Genomic DNA, 21,558 nt, shown 5'->3' with positions numbered 1-21,558 from the left:
TGCTGTATCCACCTCACTCTGTACTGCTCTCCTGGCTTCACCCAGAACTGCTCCTATGGGCCAGCTACCACTGCCACTCTCCAACCTAGTGCCAATCTACACTGTGCCAGCTGCTCCAGTCTCTTCTGGGCCGTCAGGGGCTGCTGCCCTCTTTAGCTCAGCCCACATCCCTAGAGCTGCTGTGCCTGTGTTTGTGGCAGGCCTTGAAGAATCACAGCCTAGTTACTCTCTCTGAGCTCTGTCTGTCTCCCAGGCCTATCCCAATCAGTAGCAGTATCTAGAGGTACCCACGAATGGCCAATCTGGCCTGGGGTCCCTATGCTCCCAGTATCTCCTCTTGAGAGAGGGGATGTAGAACAGCAACCCTAAGTCAGAGTCAACCATCATAACTGCCATTTATGGAGCACATGTTGTGTGCCAGGCCCTGTGGCCAGGCATTTCATTTCATCCTTAAGACTTCACTATGCAGTTAGGCCTATTAGCCCCATTTTACAGATGAGGAAAACTGAGGCTTAGAGAAGTTAAGACACTTATGTAAGGTTGCACAGTGATGGAGGGGGAGTTGGGGCCCAGGTCTGCATGCCTATTTCCTAGAATGAAGAAAATCAGAGCTGGCGGTGCCTCAGAATCAGGCCACCCAGATGCAAGAGGCAGCCCCAGGATTCAACTCAGGCAGCTGCTCGAGCCCATGCAGGTGCTGTTATGCCCTGGACAGATCTGCTTAGTACTTGCAGTTCATGCGCAGGCTGGGGGCTTCTCACAAGTCCATGTGACTCTCAGCCTTGAGGACCCTCTCTGACCCCAGAATCTGCTTTGCCCAACACGTGGGGCTTACTGGAATGCCCAGGAGACTGATGCTGTCAGGAGTTGGTGGGTGTTGGGGGATAAAGACTCACCTTCCCACCCTTGGTTGCAAAACGGCCTGGGGCACGCCTTGCCATGGGACTGGTCTCCAGGTGCCCTTAGCAGGGATCAGCCTTTATCACATCCTCTACTGGCTCCGTCCCTTCCGTGTCTCACTTACCCTCTTCCCTACCCATAGTTCCTGGGACCACCTCCCCTTAAGAAAACTACCTGTACCCAAATCCTTATCACAGGGCCTACTTCCGGGGGAGCTGAAGGAGAAGGGCATTAATGCCTTTCGGTGGCAGGGAAGGCATCACTGCACATCCTCAGCAGAGGAGGAAGAAAGGGACAGGAGGCTGCAGGGTGGGGCAGCATTGAGGAACTGGACTCCCTGTGGGGCACTTGGGAGGGCTTCAGTCAGCAGAGAAGCATGGCAGCCCATGGGGTGGGGAGGCCCACACAGGTACTCTGACTGTTACAGGCCCCTCTCTCAGCCTGCCACTGTGTCTTTCCCCAGCCACATCAGCCTTCTTTTCATCCCTCGGGCACTCCAAGTGCATCCCCACCTTGGGACCTTTCTACTTACTGTGCCTCAGGATGTTCCTGTGAGGCCTCTCCTAATCACTGGGTCTAAACACACACTCCCCACAACCTTATCCTAGATACTCTAGCTCGTTGCTATTTTTTGTATTTTGGAGACAGGGTCTCACTCTGTTGCTATATTAGTCCGTTCTCATGCTGCTAATAAAGACATAGCTGAGACTGGGTAATTTATCAAGGAAAGAGGTTTAATTGACTCACAGTTCAGCAGGGCTGTGGAGGCCTCAGGAAACTTACAAGCAAGGCAGAAGGGGAAGCAAACACGTCCCTCTTCACATGGCGGCAGCAAGGAGAAGTGCCGAGCAATGTGGGGAAAAGTCCCTTATAAAGCCATTAGATCTCATGAGAACTCACTATCATGAGAACAGTATAGGGGTAATTGTCCTCATGATTCAATTACCTCCCACTGGATCCCTCCCATGACAGATGAGGATTACGAGAACTCCAATTCAAGATGAGATTTGGGTGGACACAGCTAAACCATATCAGTCACCCAGACTGAGTACAGTGACACAAGCACAGCTCACTGCAGCCTCGACCTCCTGGGCTCAAGTGATCCTCCCACCTTGGCCTCCCAAGTAACATGCGCCACCATGACTGACTAATATATTTCATTTTTAGTAAAGATGGGGGTCTTGCTATCGATTGCCCCAGATGGCCTCAAACTCCCAGCCTCAAGCCATCCTCTGACCTCTGCAGTGCTGAGATTACAGGCATGAGCCTCTATGCCTGGCACCGTTTCTATTTTTTCATAGCACCTGATACAATCTGCCAGGATTTTCTTTATTTGTTTGCCGGTTTGCAGACTGTGGGCTCCGGAATAGAAGACCTCTGCCATCTTGTTTCCCACTGTGAACCAGGCACCTAGAATTGGGCCAGGCACCTACTAGGAGCTCATTCAGGGTTTTCTGGTGATCGACTGGACTAGACTCTCGTCTTTGGAAGCTTCAGCCCTGGCTCCCTCATGCTCTTTTATTTCCATCTCCACCATCATCTCGCTGATTCAGCATCCCAGCACTTCCATGCCAAAGCCCCAGGAGAGAGGATGTGATCGCCTGGTGTAGGTCAGGTTTCAGTCCCGGGCCAGGCAGCAGTGGCCAGGAAGATCCGGCTAACCTGGCACGCGGCTCACCTCGTCCAAGGCTGTGGATGGTGGCAATGCCCAGCCTGGCCCAGGGCCCCGAGTGGGCACACAGCAAGTGTTCGCAGTAGACACATAAGCAACCAGATGTCCAAAGCTGCCCCATTAGCACTGCGGTCAGTTGCCACCCCTGCTACGGAGATTCACCTCCTGCGGCATCTGTGGGTAAAATGCACCTTGTTTTGCTGAGGCAGAAGACAGGACCTCTCCGTACCCCATCAACAAGAAGCTGCTGTTTGCTGGTGCCCCAGTTCCAATGGCTCCTAACAGCTCAGCCCCAAGATGAATTCTTCCCAGCATATGTGCGGAGTATCACTTTACACATTCATAACTTGAACATTATGCAGAGGTTCATCAAATTTTATTTCCCTTCCCCTCTGAGGAGAGCATTTCAGCTTAGCCAGGCTGTTCTATTTCTTTCCCTTTTTTTTTTTTTTTTGTGCCTTCCCTACAAAGAGCTCGAAGCACATAGATGTCTGCATAGGTTTTCGGCGTGGCTCAGATGCAGGGCTGACATCCTACAGTGGCCAGCATCCCTGGAGCCGCAGCCAGGGACTCAAGGGAAGGCGATCCATGGCCCCACCTGCCGAGGTTTCCTTCTCCTCCGTGGGGGACAGAGGGTGCTATGGAAAGAGCAGGGGTTTGGAGTGAGTTTTCCAAGTCTGTCTCTTTGCTGCTATGTAATTTGGGGTGAGGCGCTGAGTCCCTCTGAGCCTGTTTCCTCTGACCCAAGATGGGAGAGTCTAGAGCTCTTCGTGTCTCAGGGAGGCTCAAATTTGAAAACCCACGTGACGTGCCACGCCCAGTGCCTGGCACGTGGAGGGCTTTGTGTGTGTGAGTTCCTGTCCCTTCTGCTCCTAATGCCCTCACCAGACCCCAGAGTGAAGCATGAGCTTGGTCATGACCAGCTTAGGGTGGAGATGGCAAGGGTGTGTTGAAGCGTGGCTAATAATCACGTTATTATCTCTGGCCCTGTATAAGGCCCTCCTCTAAATACCTTAGATGTGACTCAGTTAATTTCTGCAATGCCCCTCTGAGGTGTAAGTGTTATTGTCACCCCCATTTTACGGATGGCAAATGGAGGCACATTTAGGGAGGGCAACTTGCCCCAGGTCACACAGCTGGTAAATGCCAGAGCTGGGATTTCAGCCCAGGCCACATAGTCCTTCCCTGTGCTGTGTGGCCTCTCAGCCCTGATCAATTGTCTCTGCTGGGTATTGAGCTAGGACCTGGGCACACAGTAGGAGTGAGGGGAGTCCCATGGCTGAGGAGCTCATCATGGGAGGGGTAGGTGAGGTGAGAGACAGACCGTGTGTGGGTTTCTGGGATGATGCACTCTGTGGGACAGAGCGCATGGGTTCCCTCATGCCCCCACCTTTCCTATCTGTGGGAGAGGACTGTCTGGAGCCCATTTCATCCAAGTCTCTCCTGCTGTCCTCCTGGGGACCAGGGACAAGGTGGTGCCCTGCGGGGGCTGATGGACTGGAAGGAATTAAACTGTCCCTTTCCCGCCCCTACCCCCACCCCCCACATCCTGTTGGATTACCCTCTGCAAGAGCCAGTTGCACGGCTGAGGAGCAGTTGGCAGATTGGAAATGGTTTTCAGAGCTGTAGAAGAAAGGCATGTTATGTGTATGTGTGTGCATGTGTGTGTGTGCACATGTGTGCGTGTGCATATGTGTGTGCACATGGTCATGTGGAAGGGCCAGTATGCACATGTGTTGGGTTTGCTGGACTGGAGAGCCTGCACCCCCCAATTCCTGCCCCACCCCTGAGAAACATCTGGAATTAAATCCTCCCAGCGTCACCCTTCCTGTTGTCCCCTCGTTTGTCTTAATTGGGCTTCCCAAGGGGAGGGTCAGATGCCGCTGAATGAAAGGTAAATATTTGCAGATTGGGGCTTTCTTGAATACGTAATGCTCAGATCTGGTTTAACAATGTGTGGAAGAAAATGAGACCTGTTGGATTGGATCCCAGAGGGAATTCAGCTGTGCCAAACGAGTGACCCGCCTCTCTCAGGAATGTGGCACTGTGTGGGGGACGGAAACCCCCAGAGCTTTTTGGGAGGGCAGATCTTCCTTCCTGGGACCCTTGAACCTCTCTCTGTACCACTTAGGACTCTCTGAAATTACTTGTTTGTTTATTTTCGTGTTTATGTCTGGCCTGTTTCGGTGCACACTCCACGAGAGCGGGGAGCCTGCTTTTCCTGGTTTCCACTCCGTCCCAGCACCTAGAACCACAGAGGCTCAATAAATTATGGTATTAATTATTAACAACATTAGGCCAGGCTTGGTGGCTCACTCCTGTAGTCCTAGCATTTGGGAGGCTGAGGCGGGCAGATCACTTAAGTCCAGGAGCTCGAGACTAGCCTGGGCAACATAGCAAGACCCTGTCTCTACAAAAATATTAAAAGATTAGCTGGGAGTGGTGGCATGTGCCTGTGGTCCCAGTTACTCAGCGAGGCTGAGGTGGGAGGATCACTTGAGTCCGGGGGGTTAAGGCTGCAGCGAGCTATGATGGCGCCATTGCTCTCCCACCTGGGCGACAGAACAAGACCCTGTCTTGAAAAACCAAACCAAACAAACAAACAAACAAAAGGTATTAATTCTATTAAGTATAGTAGAAAGTTATGCAGTGCCCCCTGTTGCAGACACTGTTTGAGTGCCTGGCTGACTTCATGCATTCAGCCCTTGTGGTACACCTGAAGAAACAGACCAGGGTTGGAATTAACTTTGCAATTTACTAGCTGTGGGTCCCCAGGTAACTCGCTTCACCTCTTGGAGCTTCAGTTTTCCTGGCTGGAAAATGAGCTAATGCTTACCTCGAGGCTTTGTTGTGAGGACTTTATGAAATGATACAATTACGTTTCTGGAAACAAAGCAACAAAGCTGGGGTTCCCCTCTCCCTGCACCGCCCCCCCTCTCTCCACACCGCCCCCCTCTCCCCATCCCCGTTAGAGAACTCCCTCTGTGCAGGGCAAATAAGATACACTCCCTGCCTGAAAAGGGGGCCTGTAGCAATTGGCAAATGGTAGTCCTTGGAGAATCTAGCCTGCAGATGTATTTTGTTTGGCTTGCATGGTGGTTTCAAAATTCTTAAATTTAGGCTGAGTTTTAAAAATCAGGAAATTTCATGTTAAAATATCAAGGTTTTGCAGAAACAGAAAAAGAAATATGGCATATTCTCACTTATAAGTGGGAGCTAATCATTGGGTACACATGGACATACAGACGGGAACAACAGACATTGGGGACTGCAAGAGCAGGGAGGGAGGGAGGCAAGGGTTGAAAAACCACCTATCGGGTACTATGCTCAGTGTTTGGATGATGGGATCAGCTGAAGCACAACCTCAGCATCACGCAGTGCACCCATGTCATGAACGTGCACATGTACCCCTGAATCTAAAAAGAAAAAACAAAACAAAACCAAAAAAAGCAAGAAATCAAAAATCAAGGTTTTGGGCTTTTCATGACAAAGCAGAGATCTGGCCACACTGGGCCCCTGTTTCCGCATGGCAACAACAGGCTGAAACACTTGAGTTCACAGCCCCCTGCTCACACCAGAGCAAAGTGCACTGGGTGTCACAATCCAGTCTCCCGGAAGTGGCTTCGGGCAGGAGGGGCCAGTCCCACCCCAGTGGGAGGTAGAGGATAGAAGAGGCTTCACAGAGGCTGGGCACAGTGGCTCACTTTGGGAGGCCAAGGTGGGCGGATCACGAGGTCAGGAGATCGAGACCATCCTGGCTAACATGGTGAAACTTTGTCTCTACTAAAAATACAAAAAAATTAGCCGGGTGTGGTGGCAGGCACCTATAGTGCCAGCTACTCAAGAAGCTGAGGCAGGAGAATGGCGTGAACCCGGGAGGCGGAGCTTGCAGTGAGCTGAGATCGCGCCACTGCACTCCAGCCTGGGCGACAGAGCAAGACTCCATCTCAAAAAAAAAAAAAAAAAAAAAAAAAAAGAAGAGGCTTCACAGAAGAGACCACTGAGCTGAGTTTTTCAATACTCATGCAGAATTCACCAGACAGATCGGCAGTGGGTGAGGGAGGCTATTTTAGGCACAGGGAACAGAATGAGCAAAGGCCAGGAGGGGCCGACACACGAAGCACATTTAGGAAAATCTAAGCGACTTGGTGTGATTTGAGAGTGAACGCCTCAGTGGGAGTTGTGCCTGGGTCTCTGATCCTCTTCTCCTCCCACGGTGTCTGGGGCTGGGGGCTGATGGTAGCAGCTATCTGTCTATCACTGGGATGCATTTATCTTCTAAAAGAGAGGAGATGGAGTAGGAACCGTCCAAAGCCCCCTTCCTTGATGCCAGTGCTCACTGCACTCCCAGCCCAACGCAAAGCCGTCAGGTCTCAGATCTGCAAGATCAACCAGCATGGACAAAAGTGGTTTGTGCACAGGGAAGGGAAGTGGTTTGTGCACCTCAACCTGGCTCCTTACACATTCACGGGATTGGCTCAGCAGGGATGGGCATGTCAACTGCATGCCCCAATGGCTCCTGTTCTCTCTCTCCTGTTTGCTGTGGGGGAGCTTTGTGAAGGGCCTGTCTCCACATCCTCACCTCCCACTCACCGTCCAGCCCCCTCCAATCTGGCTCCCACCCCCTCACTCCACGAAGCAGCTCTCAGCAGCCTGGCACGGCACCCACCCGCCTCCCGAATCGCTCTCTCCTCGGCTCCCACAGCCACTTCTCCTGGTCCTGTGCGCCGACGCCGTCTCTGGTTCCCTACAGGGCTGTCTTCCCTTCTGTGACATGCAGCTCCTCATCCTCTGTGGCCACGTGGCCGAGGGCTCCCATATTAGAAGAATCCACTCCACCCGTTGCCACATGCGGTTGCTTCCTTGGTGTTTCTACCTGGATTCTCAAAGGCACCTCAGATCAATATGTCCAAGACTCATTCATGATATTCACGCCCCCAAATGCAATCTTATTTCCGTCTCTCCCTCCATAAGTGGTTCTGCATGTGTAAGCTGGAAACCTGCAGTCCTGATGGACGCCCCTGCTTCTTCTTCACCACCCATGACCCTCCTGACCACCACAAGCCCAGGGCCTTCTCTTTATGTCTCCTTCTCTTTTCTCTGTCTCCACTTCCATCGTCCTAGTCTGTGGCTGCAACAGGACTTACCTGGGTGAATCCAGCAACTTTCTTCATGGTCTTTGCACACCCATTTTTGTCCCCTATAAACTGCTCCCACCCCAGAAGCTGGAATGCCTCCTCAATATGCTAAAGTCATCAGGGTAACGGGACCCCCATTTTTCTGCCTAAAACACTGGAGTGGCTTCCCGTGGCTCTCAGGATAAAGACCCAATTCCTCATCACAACTTCAGAGTCCCACTGTGTACCCCGGGCCCCTTCCCCTCCACGCAGCATCCCCTGATGGTCCACGGCTCCCCAGTCTGGCCTTGCTCTGGCCTCTGCAGCTCTGATCCACTCTTCTCTCTACTGGAGTGCTGCCTGACACCTTCCCTACCATCTCTCCTGCCAAGCTGGGCAGCATCATGCCTCAGATATCCTCACATCTGTTCACCCTCCCGGTGTCATCTGGGTGCCGAAAGGGACTTCTGAGACAAGTCTGGTCAGGAGGTTTCATGCTGTCGATGGGGCCTTTATGGGTGGAAGGACTCCTTAGGGGTTGTCAAAGATGGGGATGGGGTTTTGGGGTGGGGGCCACCACTATGCCGGTGATTATTTGTATTGCCAAGTAATCATAGTAATCATTACTAACCCATGCGATTCTAGAAATAACCAAAGAAACCTCAAGGTGTTAATATCTAGAGGCCTTTTTTTTTTTTTTTTTTTTTGAGACAGAGTCTCATTCCATCGCCAGGCTGGAGTGCAGTGGTGTGATCTCAGCTCACTGCAACCTCTGCCTCCTAGGTTTAAGCGATTCTCCTGCCTCAGCCTCCCTAGTAGCTGGGATTACAGGCACATGCCATCATGCCCGGCTAATTTTGTTTTGTATTTTTTGTAGAGACGGGGTTTCACCATGTTGGTCAGGCTGGTCTTGAACTCCTGACCTTGTGATCCGCCCACCTCAGCCTCCCAAAGTGCTGGGATTATAGGCGTGAGCCACTGCGCCTGGCTGAGGTCCCTTTTTAAAACCCGATATTGGAGAAACGGGAGACAAAACTGTAAATTACGCATAAAGATCAAGCTAAGGCATTGACATGCGCATGGCTTTATCTCCTTCTGTGTTATTTTCCAAATGTTTTATATCATGATGATATTTACTTAGAAAATGGGAAAAGAGAAAAAGAGTCTTTCTTAAAAACCCATTTATTTCCCCCTAACTTGCAATGACCTTTTTGACGTGATGTTATGGAATCTTAATTTACTACCTGCAGTCATTTATTTGCCCAAAATTCCTTTTAATTCCATTTTTCATTCCATTGTGAATTGCTTATTTAAAAATCAATGTGTTCTTTGTCCTCTGCGACTGTTTCTTAGATGTTTAGCCTCTGAGACGTGTTCAATCACAGCTCCATCTCATCCATCTGTCTTCACTGCTCTAAATTTACTTCTCGGTAATACCTTGCACGCCGTCACTCGGTGTTGGGGTCCTTTGAAATCGCCATTCATTCTTGAGAGGAACGTGGTGCCCAGAAACTGGAGATGGCACCATGGAGATTCAGAACCTTCACGCGGCTCCTGCGATCAGGTCGTCAGCCAGCACCTGTGCACGGGGAGGTGAAAACAGGAGATGGTCCTTGAAGTGAAAAAATTATCAGAGGGTGGTGAGAGGAACATCTGAAAAGAACATCTGGAAGGAATGTTCACTCCCTGAACTCTCATGCTTTCTTTTAAATATCTACCAGCTGGAGGGAGCTTCAGAGGCAGGAAGGAGGTGGCTGGATCTTTGATCATGGCCATTTGCCACCAGGACCACGGGGAGAGGACGGGAGGCCTGGGCTGGGCTAAGCCCCTCACCTGGCCAAAGCCTGGGCCCAGCAGCATTGACCTCACCTGGAAGCCTGCTCAAAATGCAGAATCTCAGATCCCACCTGAGACCTGCTGAATCAGAGACTTTATATGAACAAGCTTTTCGGGTGATCTTGAAGCACCTTTAAATTTGTGAAGTACTGGGCTGGAGGATAGAGCAGGTGCAGCCCCAGTCATAGGATCAGGAGGTGGACGTAGCCAACCAAGGCCAGAGGAGAAAAAAGGGCCTTACAGAACAGTGCTACTCAAAGTGTGGTCCCTGGACCATTGCCCATTTGCAAACATCCTTCGTGATGTAAGGACAGAAATTGAAATAAATGGAAGCTTTCGTAGCAAATTGACATTGCTAGACACCCATGCTTGCCTTTTGTATGCATTTGTTTTTCATTTTTTTTTTTTTAATGAAAAAATTTCGTTCAAGACAGATTGAAAATTAAGTGGGAGCCAGGCATATTGGCACACACTTATAATTCCAGTGGCTCAGGAGGCCGAGGTGGGTGGAGGATCACTTAAGCCCGTGAATTGGAGGCTGTAGTGAGCTATGATTGCTCCACTGCACTCCAGGCTGGGCAATAGGGCAAGACCCCATGTCTAAGAAAGAGAAGAAAATTAAGGGGATTGGGGGAGTCTTAGTCCTTCATCACAGATAGTTGCAGAAGCACAGCATGTAGGCTGTTAATTCATACAAGGCAGTGGCTGGATATTTGGGAAACAGCCGGTCTGGGGCCAGAGAGAGAGGGGCTGGCTTTGAGGATGGCACAGATGGAGCCATATGGGGTGGAGAACATGCCGGGGGATGAGAGCCTGGAGTAGGGGCAGTGGAGGCTGGGGAGGCCCCAGGGCACACGGCACCCACCCCTGCCACAGCAGAGATGGGCCCTGATAGGCTCCTTGATGATTCCCCTGGCTGTTGTGGCCACGTTCGTCCCCGGAATCAGGCCGGCAGGTACAGCGTGGCCTCCTAGTGAGATGTCAGTTCTGGTCCTCCCTGAAACCCTCCCTCAGTGTCCTCAGAGCCTCCCAGCTCCATCACTTGCCTGCGCCCGCCTCTTCTGTTAAAAAGAACAAATGCCCAGCCTCCTTCAGACCCCAGACTATGTTGGACTATTGGGAACAGTGACTGTGGGATGGCACAGTCACCTCCGACACTTCTGCAGCAGTTCTGGCAGAGCCAGTGATGGAGGGCCCCCAGCCCCACTTTCTATGAGGACCTCACAATGCAAGCCTGTCCGAGGTGGGTCTGACTGGGAATCCCCTGCCTGCTGGGAGTCCGCAGAGTGCAGTGGAAACTCGCTGCAGCTCCAGGAATCATAAACCCAAGCTCAGACCTCAGCCCTGCCACAAGCCAGCTGCAGGGTTGGAGCTACTGGGACTGCTCACGAAGGCCCATTGTGCAAATCTCCTCCCAGCTCCACATTCAGTGACGTCACAGAGGTCCCTTCAGTTCAGCCACGGTGGGAGTATTTACCCCACGGAAGTTCACAAACACTGAAACAGGGCTCTGTTTTGTATTGGGCAGCCAGGCTACCACGAAACCGGGCAAAAGTTACGAATCTATCTTCGCTTCAACTTTCCCATCTGGGAAATGGGGCTGGTGCTGTTCACGTCTGAACAGGTACCTTTGTCACTGTCACCTTTCCCTGGTGCTCTTCTGTCTTTCTAGGCACCAGTATCGACTCCCAGTTAGCTCCTGCTCTGGAACTCCTTGTCCCCAGTTTGGGGGACTCTGTCTCTTCTGGGGCAAAGGGCAGTGCCGTGACCTCCTGTCGGTTTTGCCTGCCCTGAATTCAGAGGTTTTTGATACCTTTGAAGCCTCTTCCTCTGCTTCTTGCAAAATATCCCTTTCCTGAGGCAATGACAGCGACCGCTGTAAACGCTGGAATGGAAGAAAGGGTGTGTGTTTGGGGAGGGGTCACTGGATAGTGCATTACAGTAGTTCATATCTTCTGCCTCTGGAACTGGGAGGTGGGGTTGAACATGCAATCACAGAGTGACAGGACCAGAAAGAGGTGAGGATGATGATGGTGACAATAGTAATAATAATATGATGATAATAATGGCAAGCACCAGGCAGTTTTCCCAGTACTGCTCTAAATAGCTTGAGATTTACATTTATTTATTGTTTTATTTATTTGAGAGAGGGTGTCGCTCTGTCACCCAGGCTGGAGTGCAGTGGCGCAATCATAGCTCATTGCAGCAGCCTTGGGTGATCCTCCCACCTCAGCCTCCCAAGTAGCTAGGACTACAGGCATGTGCCATGGCACCTGGATAATTTTTTTTTTTTTAATTTTTGGTAGAGACTGGATCTACCTATATTATCCAGCATGGTTTACATTAAGAATTAGTTTAATTCTTATAACAACCAGAAGAATAGGTACATTTTGTGCCCATTTATCAGATGAGAAAATCAAGACTTGTCCAAGCACAGGGCTGGTGAATAGTGGAGCCACTGCCCCAACCCCTGGAGAGATGTGACACGCCTGGGGTGCGCAGTTCCACCTGACACCAGCTCTGAGCACTGTTTCACACCAAGCACCCCCATCAGCCCTTCAAGGACCTTATTTAGATTTGTGGGTGTGTTAGTCCATTTCACATTGCCATAAAAGAATACCTAAGGCTGGGTAATTTATGAGGAAGAGAGGTTTTTGTGGCTTGTGTTTCTGCAGGCTCTACAAGAAGCATGGCACCAGCATCTGTTCAGCTTCTGGTGAGGCCTCAGGAAGCTTTTACTTATGATAGAACGGGGAGTAGGTACATCACACAACGAGAGAAGGAACAAGAGAGAGGTGGAGATGCCAGGCTCCTTTGAACAACCAGCTCTCTCCTGAACTAATGAGAACTCACTTATTACCAAGCCTTTCATGAGGGACCAAAATACTTCCCACCAGGCCCCACCTCCAACATTGGGGATCACATTTCAGCATGAGATTTAGAGGGGACAAATATCCAAACCATGTCAGTGGATGTTTCTTACACCACTACCATCTAATTAAAAAGCAAATCTGGCTGGGTGCAATGGCACAGGCCTATAATCCTAGCACTTTAGGAGGCTGAGGCAGGAGGATTGCTTGAAGCCAGGAGGTGGAGGCTGCAGTGATCTATGATTGTACCACTGCACACAAGCCTGGGTGACAGAGTGAGACCTTGTCAAAAGAAAAAAAAAAAGTTTATCTGTCTTCATGTCTTCAGAAAATGCATAATGTTTCCTGCAGGAAATTACAGTTCAGATCAAAGGAAATTGTCACCTAGTGACATTTAACATTGCTCCTTTTTCAACAGGGAGCTCAGCATTGCTGATGACCCTTGGCTACCTCCCCTGTGGGCTGCTCTTAGCTTCAAACTGTTTTTCCTCCTTCCCTTGCCTCCCTTCCTCCTTCCCTCTCTCCCTTCCTTTTTTTTTTTTTTTTTTTTTCTTTTTGAGATGGGTTCTCCCTCTGTCACCCAGGCTGGAATGCAATGGCGTGATCTCGGCTCACTGCAACCTCCGCCTCCCGGGTTCAAGTGATTCTCCTGCCTCAGCCTCTAGAGTAGCTGGGATTACAGGCGCCCACCACCACACCTGGCTAATTTTCTTGCATTATTTGCAATACTTTGTGCCATATACTGTGCTAGACCCTGAGGCTACAAGCATAGAATGAGAGAAACCCCATCCTTCTCTCTGAGTTGAAAATGTGTTAAGGGGGCCGGGCACAGTGGCTCACGCCTGTAATCCCAGCTCTTTGGAAGGCCAAGGTGGGAGAGTCACTTGAAGCCAGGAGTTCGAGACCAGCCTGGGGAATATAGTGAGACTCTGTTTTTACAAAATATGAAAGAATTAGCTGGGAGTGGTGGCGTGTACCTGTAGTCCCAGCTACTTGGGAGGGTGAGGTGGGAGGATTGCTTGAGCCCAGAAGGTCAAGGTTACAGTGAGATATGATTGTGCCACTGCACTCCAGCCTGGGTGAAAGAGTGAGACTTTGGCTCAAAGGAAAAGAAAAAGAAAATGTATTAGGGAAGGCAGACTATCAGACTATTAGAGAAGTTTAAAAATAGCAGTAATGAACACGCTCTGAGCCTGTCTTCTGTGGCAGGTCCTGCGCTTGAGTCCTTACAACAACCAGGGAGGCAGTGGCAGTGGTTGTTACTGTCGTGAAATGACCACAGGTATTATGCCCAGTGCACACATGAGAAAACTGAGATTCAGAGTGGCCCAGTGAGCTGCACAGGGTCATGCTGCCTGTTAATAGCAGAGCTGAGCTCAACCACGATTCCTCCTCACTCCACGGCCCAAGGTCTCATTGTGCCCAAAGACTACGCTTGTCTGCTCTGTGTTTCCTGCCAGGGAGCCCCGCCACTGGGGGCACTCAGCCCTTGCCCAGAACCACTGCCAAGCCCTAGCCAGGCCCAGAGGGCGGCCAAGACCCTGCAGATTCTGCAGATCTGGTGTCTTCCTTGCTGAATCTGGTGGACAGTCTCAAGTCTGTGCATGGAAACCAGCTCTTTCCAGAATGGCAACACTGCGTCATAGAAAGATGGGCAGGTCCAGGCTTGGAGCTCAGCTTCCTCTCTTAGATGTGAGCGGGTCAGCAGCACTATTCACAATAGGAAAGTCATAAAATCAACCTAAATGCCCATCAGTGGTAGACTGCATAAAGAAAATGTGGTACATACACACCATGGAATACTACACAGCCAGAAAAAAGAATGAGATCATGTCCTTTGCAGCAACACGGATGGAGCTGGAGGTCATTATCCTTAGCAAACTCACACAGGAACAGAAAACCAAATACTGCATGTTCTCACATGTAGGTAAGAGTTAAATGATGAGATCACAGGGACACATAGAGGGAACAACAGACACCGAGGCCTACTTGAGGGTGGAGGCTGGGAGGAGGAGGGGATCAAAAAGCCGTCTATCAGGCACTATGCCCATTACCTGGGTGACAAAATAATCTGTACACCAAACCCCCGTGACACGCAATTTACCTCTATAACAAACCTGCACATGTACCTGAATCTAAAATACAAGTTAAAAAGAATTAAAAGCTGGCCGGGTGCGCTGGCTCACACCTATAATCCCAGCACTCTGGGATGCCAAGGTGGGTGGATCAGATGAGGTCAGGAGTTGGAGACCAGCCTGGGCAGCATGGTGAAAGCCCATCTGTACTAAAAATTCACAAAGGGCAGCATGGGTGCGGGGGTGCACGCCTGTAGTCCTAGCTACTGGGGAGACTGAGGCGGAAGAATAGCTTGAATCCGGGAGGCGGAGGTTTCAGTGAGCTGAGATCCCGCCACTTCACTCCAGCCTGGGTGACAGAGTGAGACTCTGTCTCAAAAATAAATAAATAATTAATTAAGAAAATAAAAATATAAAGGAAGTGAGCTGGTCCTATGGCCTTCATGATGCAATTCAAACAGTACCACCCCGAGAAGCCTCCGCTGGTCCCTGCACCAGCGGTTTTCAACCCCGGCTGTACATTCCAGCCCTGCTCCCCACCCCCCATAATTAAAAACTCCTGTGGTGGCTTTGCCGTGCAGCCAAGCTGAGAACCACTGGGCTTGATCAGGTGTTCACACGCCATCCACACAGGCCGAATCCCGCCCACCACCCGCTGCTGTCCACACCCATTTGTTTCTATCTTGTCTACGTCTGCTTTCATGGCAGGGGCAGAGTTGAGTAGTTGTGAGCATATGGCTTGCAAAGCCTCGCATATTTACTATCTGAGCCTCTACAGCAAAGGTTCACCAACCCCTGGACTAGATAATTATTGGCCCTGCCAACCTTCTTCATATCCTCCTGGCCTGAAACTTAGCACATGAAGCCATGGTTATTTGTGTATGGATAAAACCAACAGGACATCCTTGAGGGCAGGGGTCTCTCTGGCTGGTCCCTGCGGCCCCCAAGCCCAGCACAAGGCCTGGGTCTCTCCTTGGCAGGTGTTACTGGATATGTCAGCTGTTGAGTGGGGGGCGGTTCTGGGCAGCAAGGCTTGGATGATGAGGGAGGGAGGGTATTGTACCAGGTTGGACTGACTATCTCCTTAGACATCGGCCCCTTTGCTCATAAGGCCCCACTTCCCAAGGCTGAGGCTCCCAGCAGAAGCCAAGGAGGTGCCCACCTTGAGGTCTGGAGGAAGATGAGACTTCAGAGAAGAAACCAGGAGAGAACAGGCATGGTGGCTCATGCCTGTAATCCCAGCATTTTGGGAGGCTGAGGTGGGTGGATCACCTGAGGTCAGGAGTTTGAGACCAGCCTGGTCAACATGGCAAAAACCCATCTCTACTAAAAATATAAAAAAATTAGCCAAGCATGGTGGCACACACCTGTAATTCCAGCTACTTGGGGGGCTGAGGCAGGAGGATTGCCTGAACCCAGGAGGTAGAAGTTGCAGTGAGCCAAGATCACACCACTGCATGCCAGCGTGGGCGACAGAGCGAGACTCCATCTCAATAGCAATAACAACGAAAAGAAACCAGGAGAACTGGGAGCTGAGGATGGATGGAGGGGTTGGTTCAAGGTCAAGGCTGTGAAAAGCAGGAGGATGTTGGAAGCCCTTTATGTAATAGGACTGGCCTCTGTTGACTTAGAGGTGCTGGATGTGGCCAGGGAGGTGGTGTTCTGGGGTGAGGATGGGGCTATTATCTGGTCCACCCTCCCATTTAATGTTTGAGTTCAGTTATGACTTCATGATTGGTGATACTCTAGTCCTAAGCACCTCTGCTGATGGAAACTCACCACATGCACCATTATTTGGAAGAGTCAACAAAAATGAGGAAACACCTAAATGTCTACCAATGGAGGTATTGAATATTAATTATTCTTTTATATACAGCTATAAGAAAAAAAGGTGAGTGAGATCTAGGTGTACTCAAATGAAAAATTTCTGGATAGTTAAAAAGAAAATCAGGTTCAAAAATATGTTTAATTTGAGTCTATTTGTGTAGAAAAAGTATTAATTCTGAAAAAAAAATACCAAACTGCTAACAATGTTGATCCCATTACATGTAGATGTGATTATAGGGGGACTTTTGCTGCCTCTATGGTGTTGGAGGTTTTTTTGTTTGCTTGTTTTTGAAACAAGCTTGTGTTATCAGGAAAATAGCCAAGATGTTTTTATTAAAAGACTTTTTTGAGCCGGCCACAGTGGCTCACGCCTGTAATCCCAGCACTTTGGGAGGCCAAGGTGGGTGGATCACCTGAGGTCAGGAGTTTGAGACCAGCCTGCGCAACATGGTGAGACCCCTGTCTCTACTACAAATACAGAATTAGCTGAGTGTGGTGGCACATGCCTGTGATCCCAGCTACTTGAAAGCCTAAAGCAGGCGAACTGCTTGAACCCAGGAGGAGGAAGTTGCGATGAGCTGAGATCACACCACTGCACTCCAACCTGGACAACAGAGTGAGACTCCATCTCAAAAAAAAAAAAAAAAGACTTAACAAAAAAAAAGACATTATCTTTTTGTTGAACTGAAATTTGTCTTTCTATGGCATCAGCATGCATTCCTTTGGTTTGGTGTCTAGGGCCACCCAGGCTACAGGCAAAATTTATAAGCAGAAAATGTTCAGAGTATGTTCCCTGGGAAGTACAGCCCTAGCCCCTTGGTGCAGACAGTCCTTGTGTAGTGTTATTCAATGCCTGACCTTTTTTACTTTTTGAGACAGGGTATCATTCTGTTACCCACGCTGAAGTAAGGTGATGAGATCGTGGCTCACTATAGCCTCTGTCTCCTGGGCTCAAGTGATCCTCCCACCTCAGCTTCCTAGGTAGCTGGGACCACAGGAACACATCACCACACCCAGCTAGTATTTGTAAAGACAGAGTTTCACCATGTTGCCCAGGCTGGTCTCGGAACTCTTGGGCTCGAGCAATCTGCCCGCTGCAGCCTCCCAAAAACTGGGATTACAGGCATGAGCCACCACACCCAGCCTCACCTGCCATTTTCTAACTAGGGTGCAAGCTTGTCTTCCCTACTAGGCTGGAAGTCCCTAGTCAAAAAGAAGCCTCCGGAGTTAATTCCCTATATGCATTATGTAGGGATAATCACCATTAACCTTTTGGTGTATATTCTGCCAAAATAATTTCTGTGCATTTCAATGTATAATTCTGAAAACAAATGAAACTGTAAACATCTTTTGTAATATACCATTCGCACATAATTGATGCTCCTCTTTTTGACAGAATGATGGGTTTGCCTCCCTATTCTGCCTCTAATTGATCAGCTACATGGCACTGGGTTGGTCACATCGCTCTCAAAAGCCTCAGTTTCTTCATCAATAGAATGGGAGTAATGATGCCCATCTCACGGGGTTGTGGTCAAAATCTCGCAGGGCGGCAGGTGGAAAGTTACTTTGCAAAATGTTCTCCAAAGAAGGGAAGACTGTACTTTTTCAGATCCTGGGTCTCTGCCCACTCATCCTTCTCTTTCCTACCCAGGTTTTTTTTTTTTTTTTCTTTCCAGGATGGAGAAGAGGGACGGGAGCGAGGAGGAGGACTTTCACTTAGACTGCCGCCATGAGAGATACCCTGCCCGTAAGTGGCCTGTTTGTGGGTACCTCCTACGACAGATTCGTGGGCTGCCAGAGGAGAAAGAATCCCTGGAGATGAGTCAGGCCAGCCCCCACCCCCCACTGCACCCTGCATTCTCCCACAAACACGTTACAGATGAGGAAACTGAGTCTGGTGTCTCAGGGTAGCAAGCCCCTGCACGCAGCTCTCCCCACAGCTTTCCCAGTCGGGGTGGGATGCTAAGAAAGGAAGGAAGAGACTGGAGTTCCAGGTAGGCAGGGAAAACCCAGCTCAAGGCCAGGCCTGGGTTAGCCACTGGCCTGAGGGAGGACAGTCCTGGCTAGAAGGAGCCGAGGCAGGGAGGTGACCGTGGACAGGAGTCGTTTGAGCTGTTGATACTCTTGGCAGCTTAGATGCGTTCACTTCAAACACTTTGCTGTGGGGTACACCATGAGGCAGAATCTAGGGCACTGCTCAAAAAACAAATGTCAGGATCAGAAAGCAAAGCAGAGAAGAACCAAGGTAAGATTAAAGTTAAAATGGTCAGATCTCGGCTGAGACTGCTGAATGCCCACCACGTGTTCCCCGCCCCATCCCACTCTGTACTAACGGCTTTTCTTGCCTGATCTCATATCCTTGCTTACCCCCAGCCCCTACAGCTGGGATTGTTGCCTAGACTTTGCAGATGAGGAAATTAAGGCTCAGAGAGGTGGAGTAACTTGCCCAAGGTCACATAGCTTAGCTAGTCACTGGCAGAGGAGTCACAGCAGACACTGTCAGTGCCCTGGCCACCTCTCTCAGACCCTTAGGAAGCTCCAGTGGCATCTATCTGTATCTGCATCTCTGTGCCTGGAGGCTTCCCCACTTCCACCCGTAGAAGGCTAGAAGTGCCAGGGAAGTTGGTGTATAGATACCCCAGCTCCCTCACCCTGGAGTGGGATCCCCTGAGGCATGTGTTCTGCAGTTTCTCTGTAGGATAAAGAGTCAGTGATCATCAGGTTTAGTGGCTCTCCTTTCCCATCCCTGTCCCACTTTTCCTCTCTGCCCAATTTCCCTGTTCCTTGTAAATATATCACTGGCATTCAAATTCTTATCTGTGGGTCTGCTGCTGGGGAATCCAAACTAAGAAGGCAGAGATTTAAACACAGGTCTGTCTGATTTCAAATCCTGTGATCTTAGTAACTCAATGGGAAATGGCTCTGCTAGTGGGGAGGAGACAGTGGTGAACCAAGAAGCTTGGGAGGAGGCCTTGTTAGAGAAGAGGAGAGGAAAGAAAGCCCAATTTTGGCCTGTGAGTGGCAGGATACGGTGCTGAAGTGAACCGTGGGCTCACACATCATTGTTTCATGTCTGTGCTAGCATGGAGGGCTTCCTGGAAGAGGGGATCAGAAACCAAGGGATGGATGTGCTTGGAGAACTCCTGCTGCAGGGATAACAGAGTGAAGAAATCATCAGAGAGGGGCTCAGGAAGCACACAGCAGGGATAGAGGCTGAGAATCCTGGTGCATTCCAGAATGTCCTCAGCTCCCTTATTTGGCAGTGAGCCTCCCCAGGCTCCTTGCAGAATGGGCAGGAAACCCTGAGTGGAAAGAGGCCTTGGGGCTTGTATTAGGGGAATCTGGGGACCTGGGTGAAGGTCCCTGCCACTGAAAGAGTCAAGGCACTGTGGCCCTAAAAGCAATCCCTGGAATTAAGAATGAGAGTTCTTATCAGTGTCAGAGGAAATGGCAAAACCCCTCTACCCCACCCCCAATCCCAGTGTCCACAGCTCTCCCCCCACACCCAATCCCAGCTTCACAGCCCTCCCTCCACCTCCAATCTCAGTCCCACAGCCCTCCCTACACCCCCAGTCTCAGCCCTACATCTCTCCCTCCACCCCCAATCCCAGCCTCACATCCCTCCCTCCACCCCCAATCTCAGCCCCACAGCCCTCCCCCTACCCCCAATCCCAGCCCCACAGCCCTCCCTCCACCCCTAATCCCTGCCCCACAGCCCTCCCCTCACCCCCAATCACAGCCCCACAGCCCTCCCTCCACTCCCAATCCCAGTCCCACAGCCCATCCTCCACCCCCAATCCCAGCCTCACAGTCCTACCCCCACCCCCAATCCCAGTGCCCACAGCCCTCCCTCCCACCCCAATCTCATCCTCACAGCCCTCCCCCCACCCCCAGTCCCAGTTCCCACAGCAATCCCCTGGCTCCCAATCCCAGTCCCTGCAGCCCTCCCCCAACCCTCAATCTCAACCCCCACAGTCCTCCCTCCCACCCCCAATCTCAGCCCCACAGCCCTCCCTCCCACCCCCAACCCCAGCTGCCATAGCCCTCCCCCCGCCCCCAATCCCAGTCCCTGCAGCTCTCCCCCAACCCCCAATCCCAACCCCCACAGGGCGCACCCCCCACCTGTTCCCAATCCCAGCCCCCAGAGCACTCTCCCCGCCTCCAATTCCAGTCCCCAAAGCCCTCCCCCTGCTCCCAATCCCAGTCCCTGCAGCCCTCGTCCTGTCCCCAATCCCACTACACACAGCCCTCCCCCTGCCCCCAGTCTCAGCCTCCACAGCCCTCCCCTTCACCCCCAATCCCAATCCCTGCAGCCCTCCCCCCATCCCCAATCTCAGCCCATACAGCCACCCCCTGACCTGGTGCCTAGTGCCCCCTCAAGCAGCTTCTCCTTGTGAAAGAATCATCAGACCCATTCGATAAGTCAATAGTCTGGAGAATTTCATCTTTCGTTCCTTGGTGAGTGTTTATTGAGCATCTGTGCATGTCAGCCCTGCGGGTGCTGGAGAGACAGCAAGGAGTCAGGCAAGACAACGGCCCCTGCCTCAGGGGCTCACAGTCTGAGGGGAGAGAGAATCACTCAGTAAGTGAGCTCAAAAACAAACAAGGGAGGAACATGTGGTGATCAGGAGAAAACAGGGCAGGGGCACTCCTTTAGAGTCAGTGCTCTGAGAAGCCACGGAGCTGGGACCTAAAGGGCGAGGAGTCCAGTGAAGAGCTTTGCAGGCAGAGGGACCTGTGTATCCCAGAGCCAGAAGGAGCCAGACAGTGCTTGTGGAATAACCAGGAGACCAGATGGGCTGAGGCAGGAAGGGCAATGGGAAGGCAGGAGGGCTGGAGGCGCCGAGGGTGGCAGGAGGCAGGATGGGGATGGCATTCACTATGCAGTGGAGGAGAAGCTGATTCTACAGCAGGCAGCCTGGGGCATTTTAAGCAGGGAGAAGACATGTCCACATTATTTCTCTCTCTCTCTGTCCCTCCCTAGTTATTTCTCTATCTATCTATCTATCTAATCTATTCATCCATCATCCATCTATTATTCATCTGTCAATCATCTATCTATCCATCTATCCATCAATCATCTGTCATCTATAAATCTTATCTAAATCTATCCATCTATCATCTATTTATCAATCATCTATCAATCCTATCATCTATCTACCTATTTATTTGTCATCTATCTACAGATCCTATCGACCCTATCTACCATCTATCCATATATATATATGTATCTATCTGCAGTGTGGGAAAAGGATTGGAGA

The 21,558-nt window shown here is 50.7% G+C and overlaps 1 protein-coding gene across 4 annotated transcripts in view; it reads left to right on the top strand.

The window, feature by feature from the left end:
• The window catches only part of GSG1L (GSG1 like), a 265,619-nt gene that overhangs the window by 231,788 nt on the left and 12,273 nt on the right, over window positions 1-21,558 (top strand). For 3 of the 4 annotated variants that reach the window (XM_030925307.1, XM_030925306.1, XM_010388640.2), the window contains one exon: window positions 17,974-18,044. In XM_030925307.1, coding sequence (XP_030781167.1) covers window positions 17,974-18,044 — 71 coding nt within the window. Of the gene's footprint in view, window positions 1-3,656; window positions 3,712-17,973; window positions 18,045-21,558 lie in introns of all 4 variants that reach the window. The other variant, XM_030925305.1, reaches the window with a different exon arrangement.

This window comes from Rhinopithecus roxellana, chromosome 20 (assembly GCF_007565055.1).
Source record: "Rhinopithecus roxellana isolate Shanxi Qingling chromosome 20, ASM756505v1, whole genome shotgun sequence".
In the NCBI taxonomy this organism is placed as follows: Eukaryota; Metazoa; Chordata; class Mammalia; order Primates; family Cercopithecidae; genus Rhinopithecus; species Rhinopithecus roxellana.
Note: the sequence above shows the minus strand (reverse complement) of the source record. Positions and strands in the feature narration are given on the sequence as shown.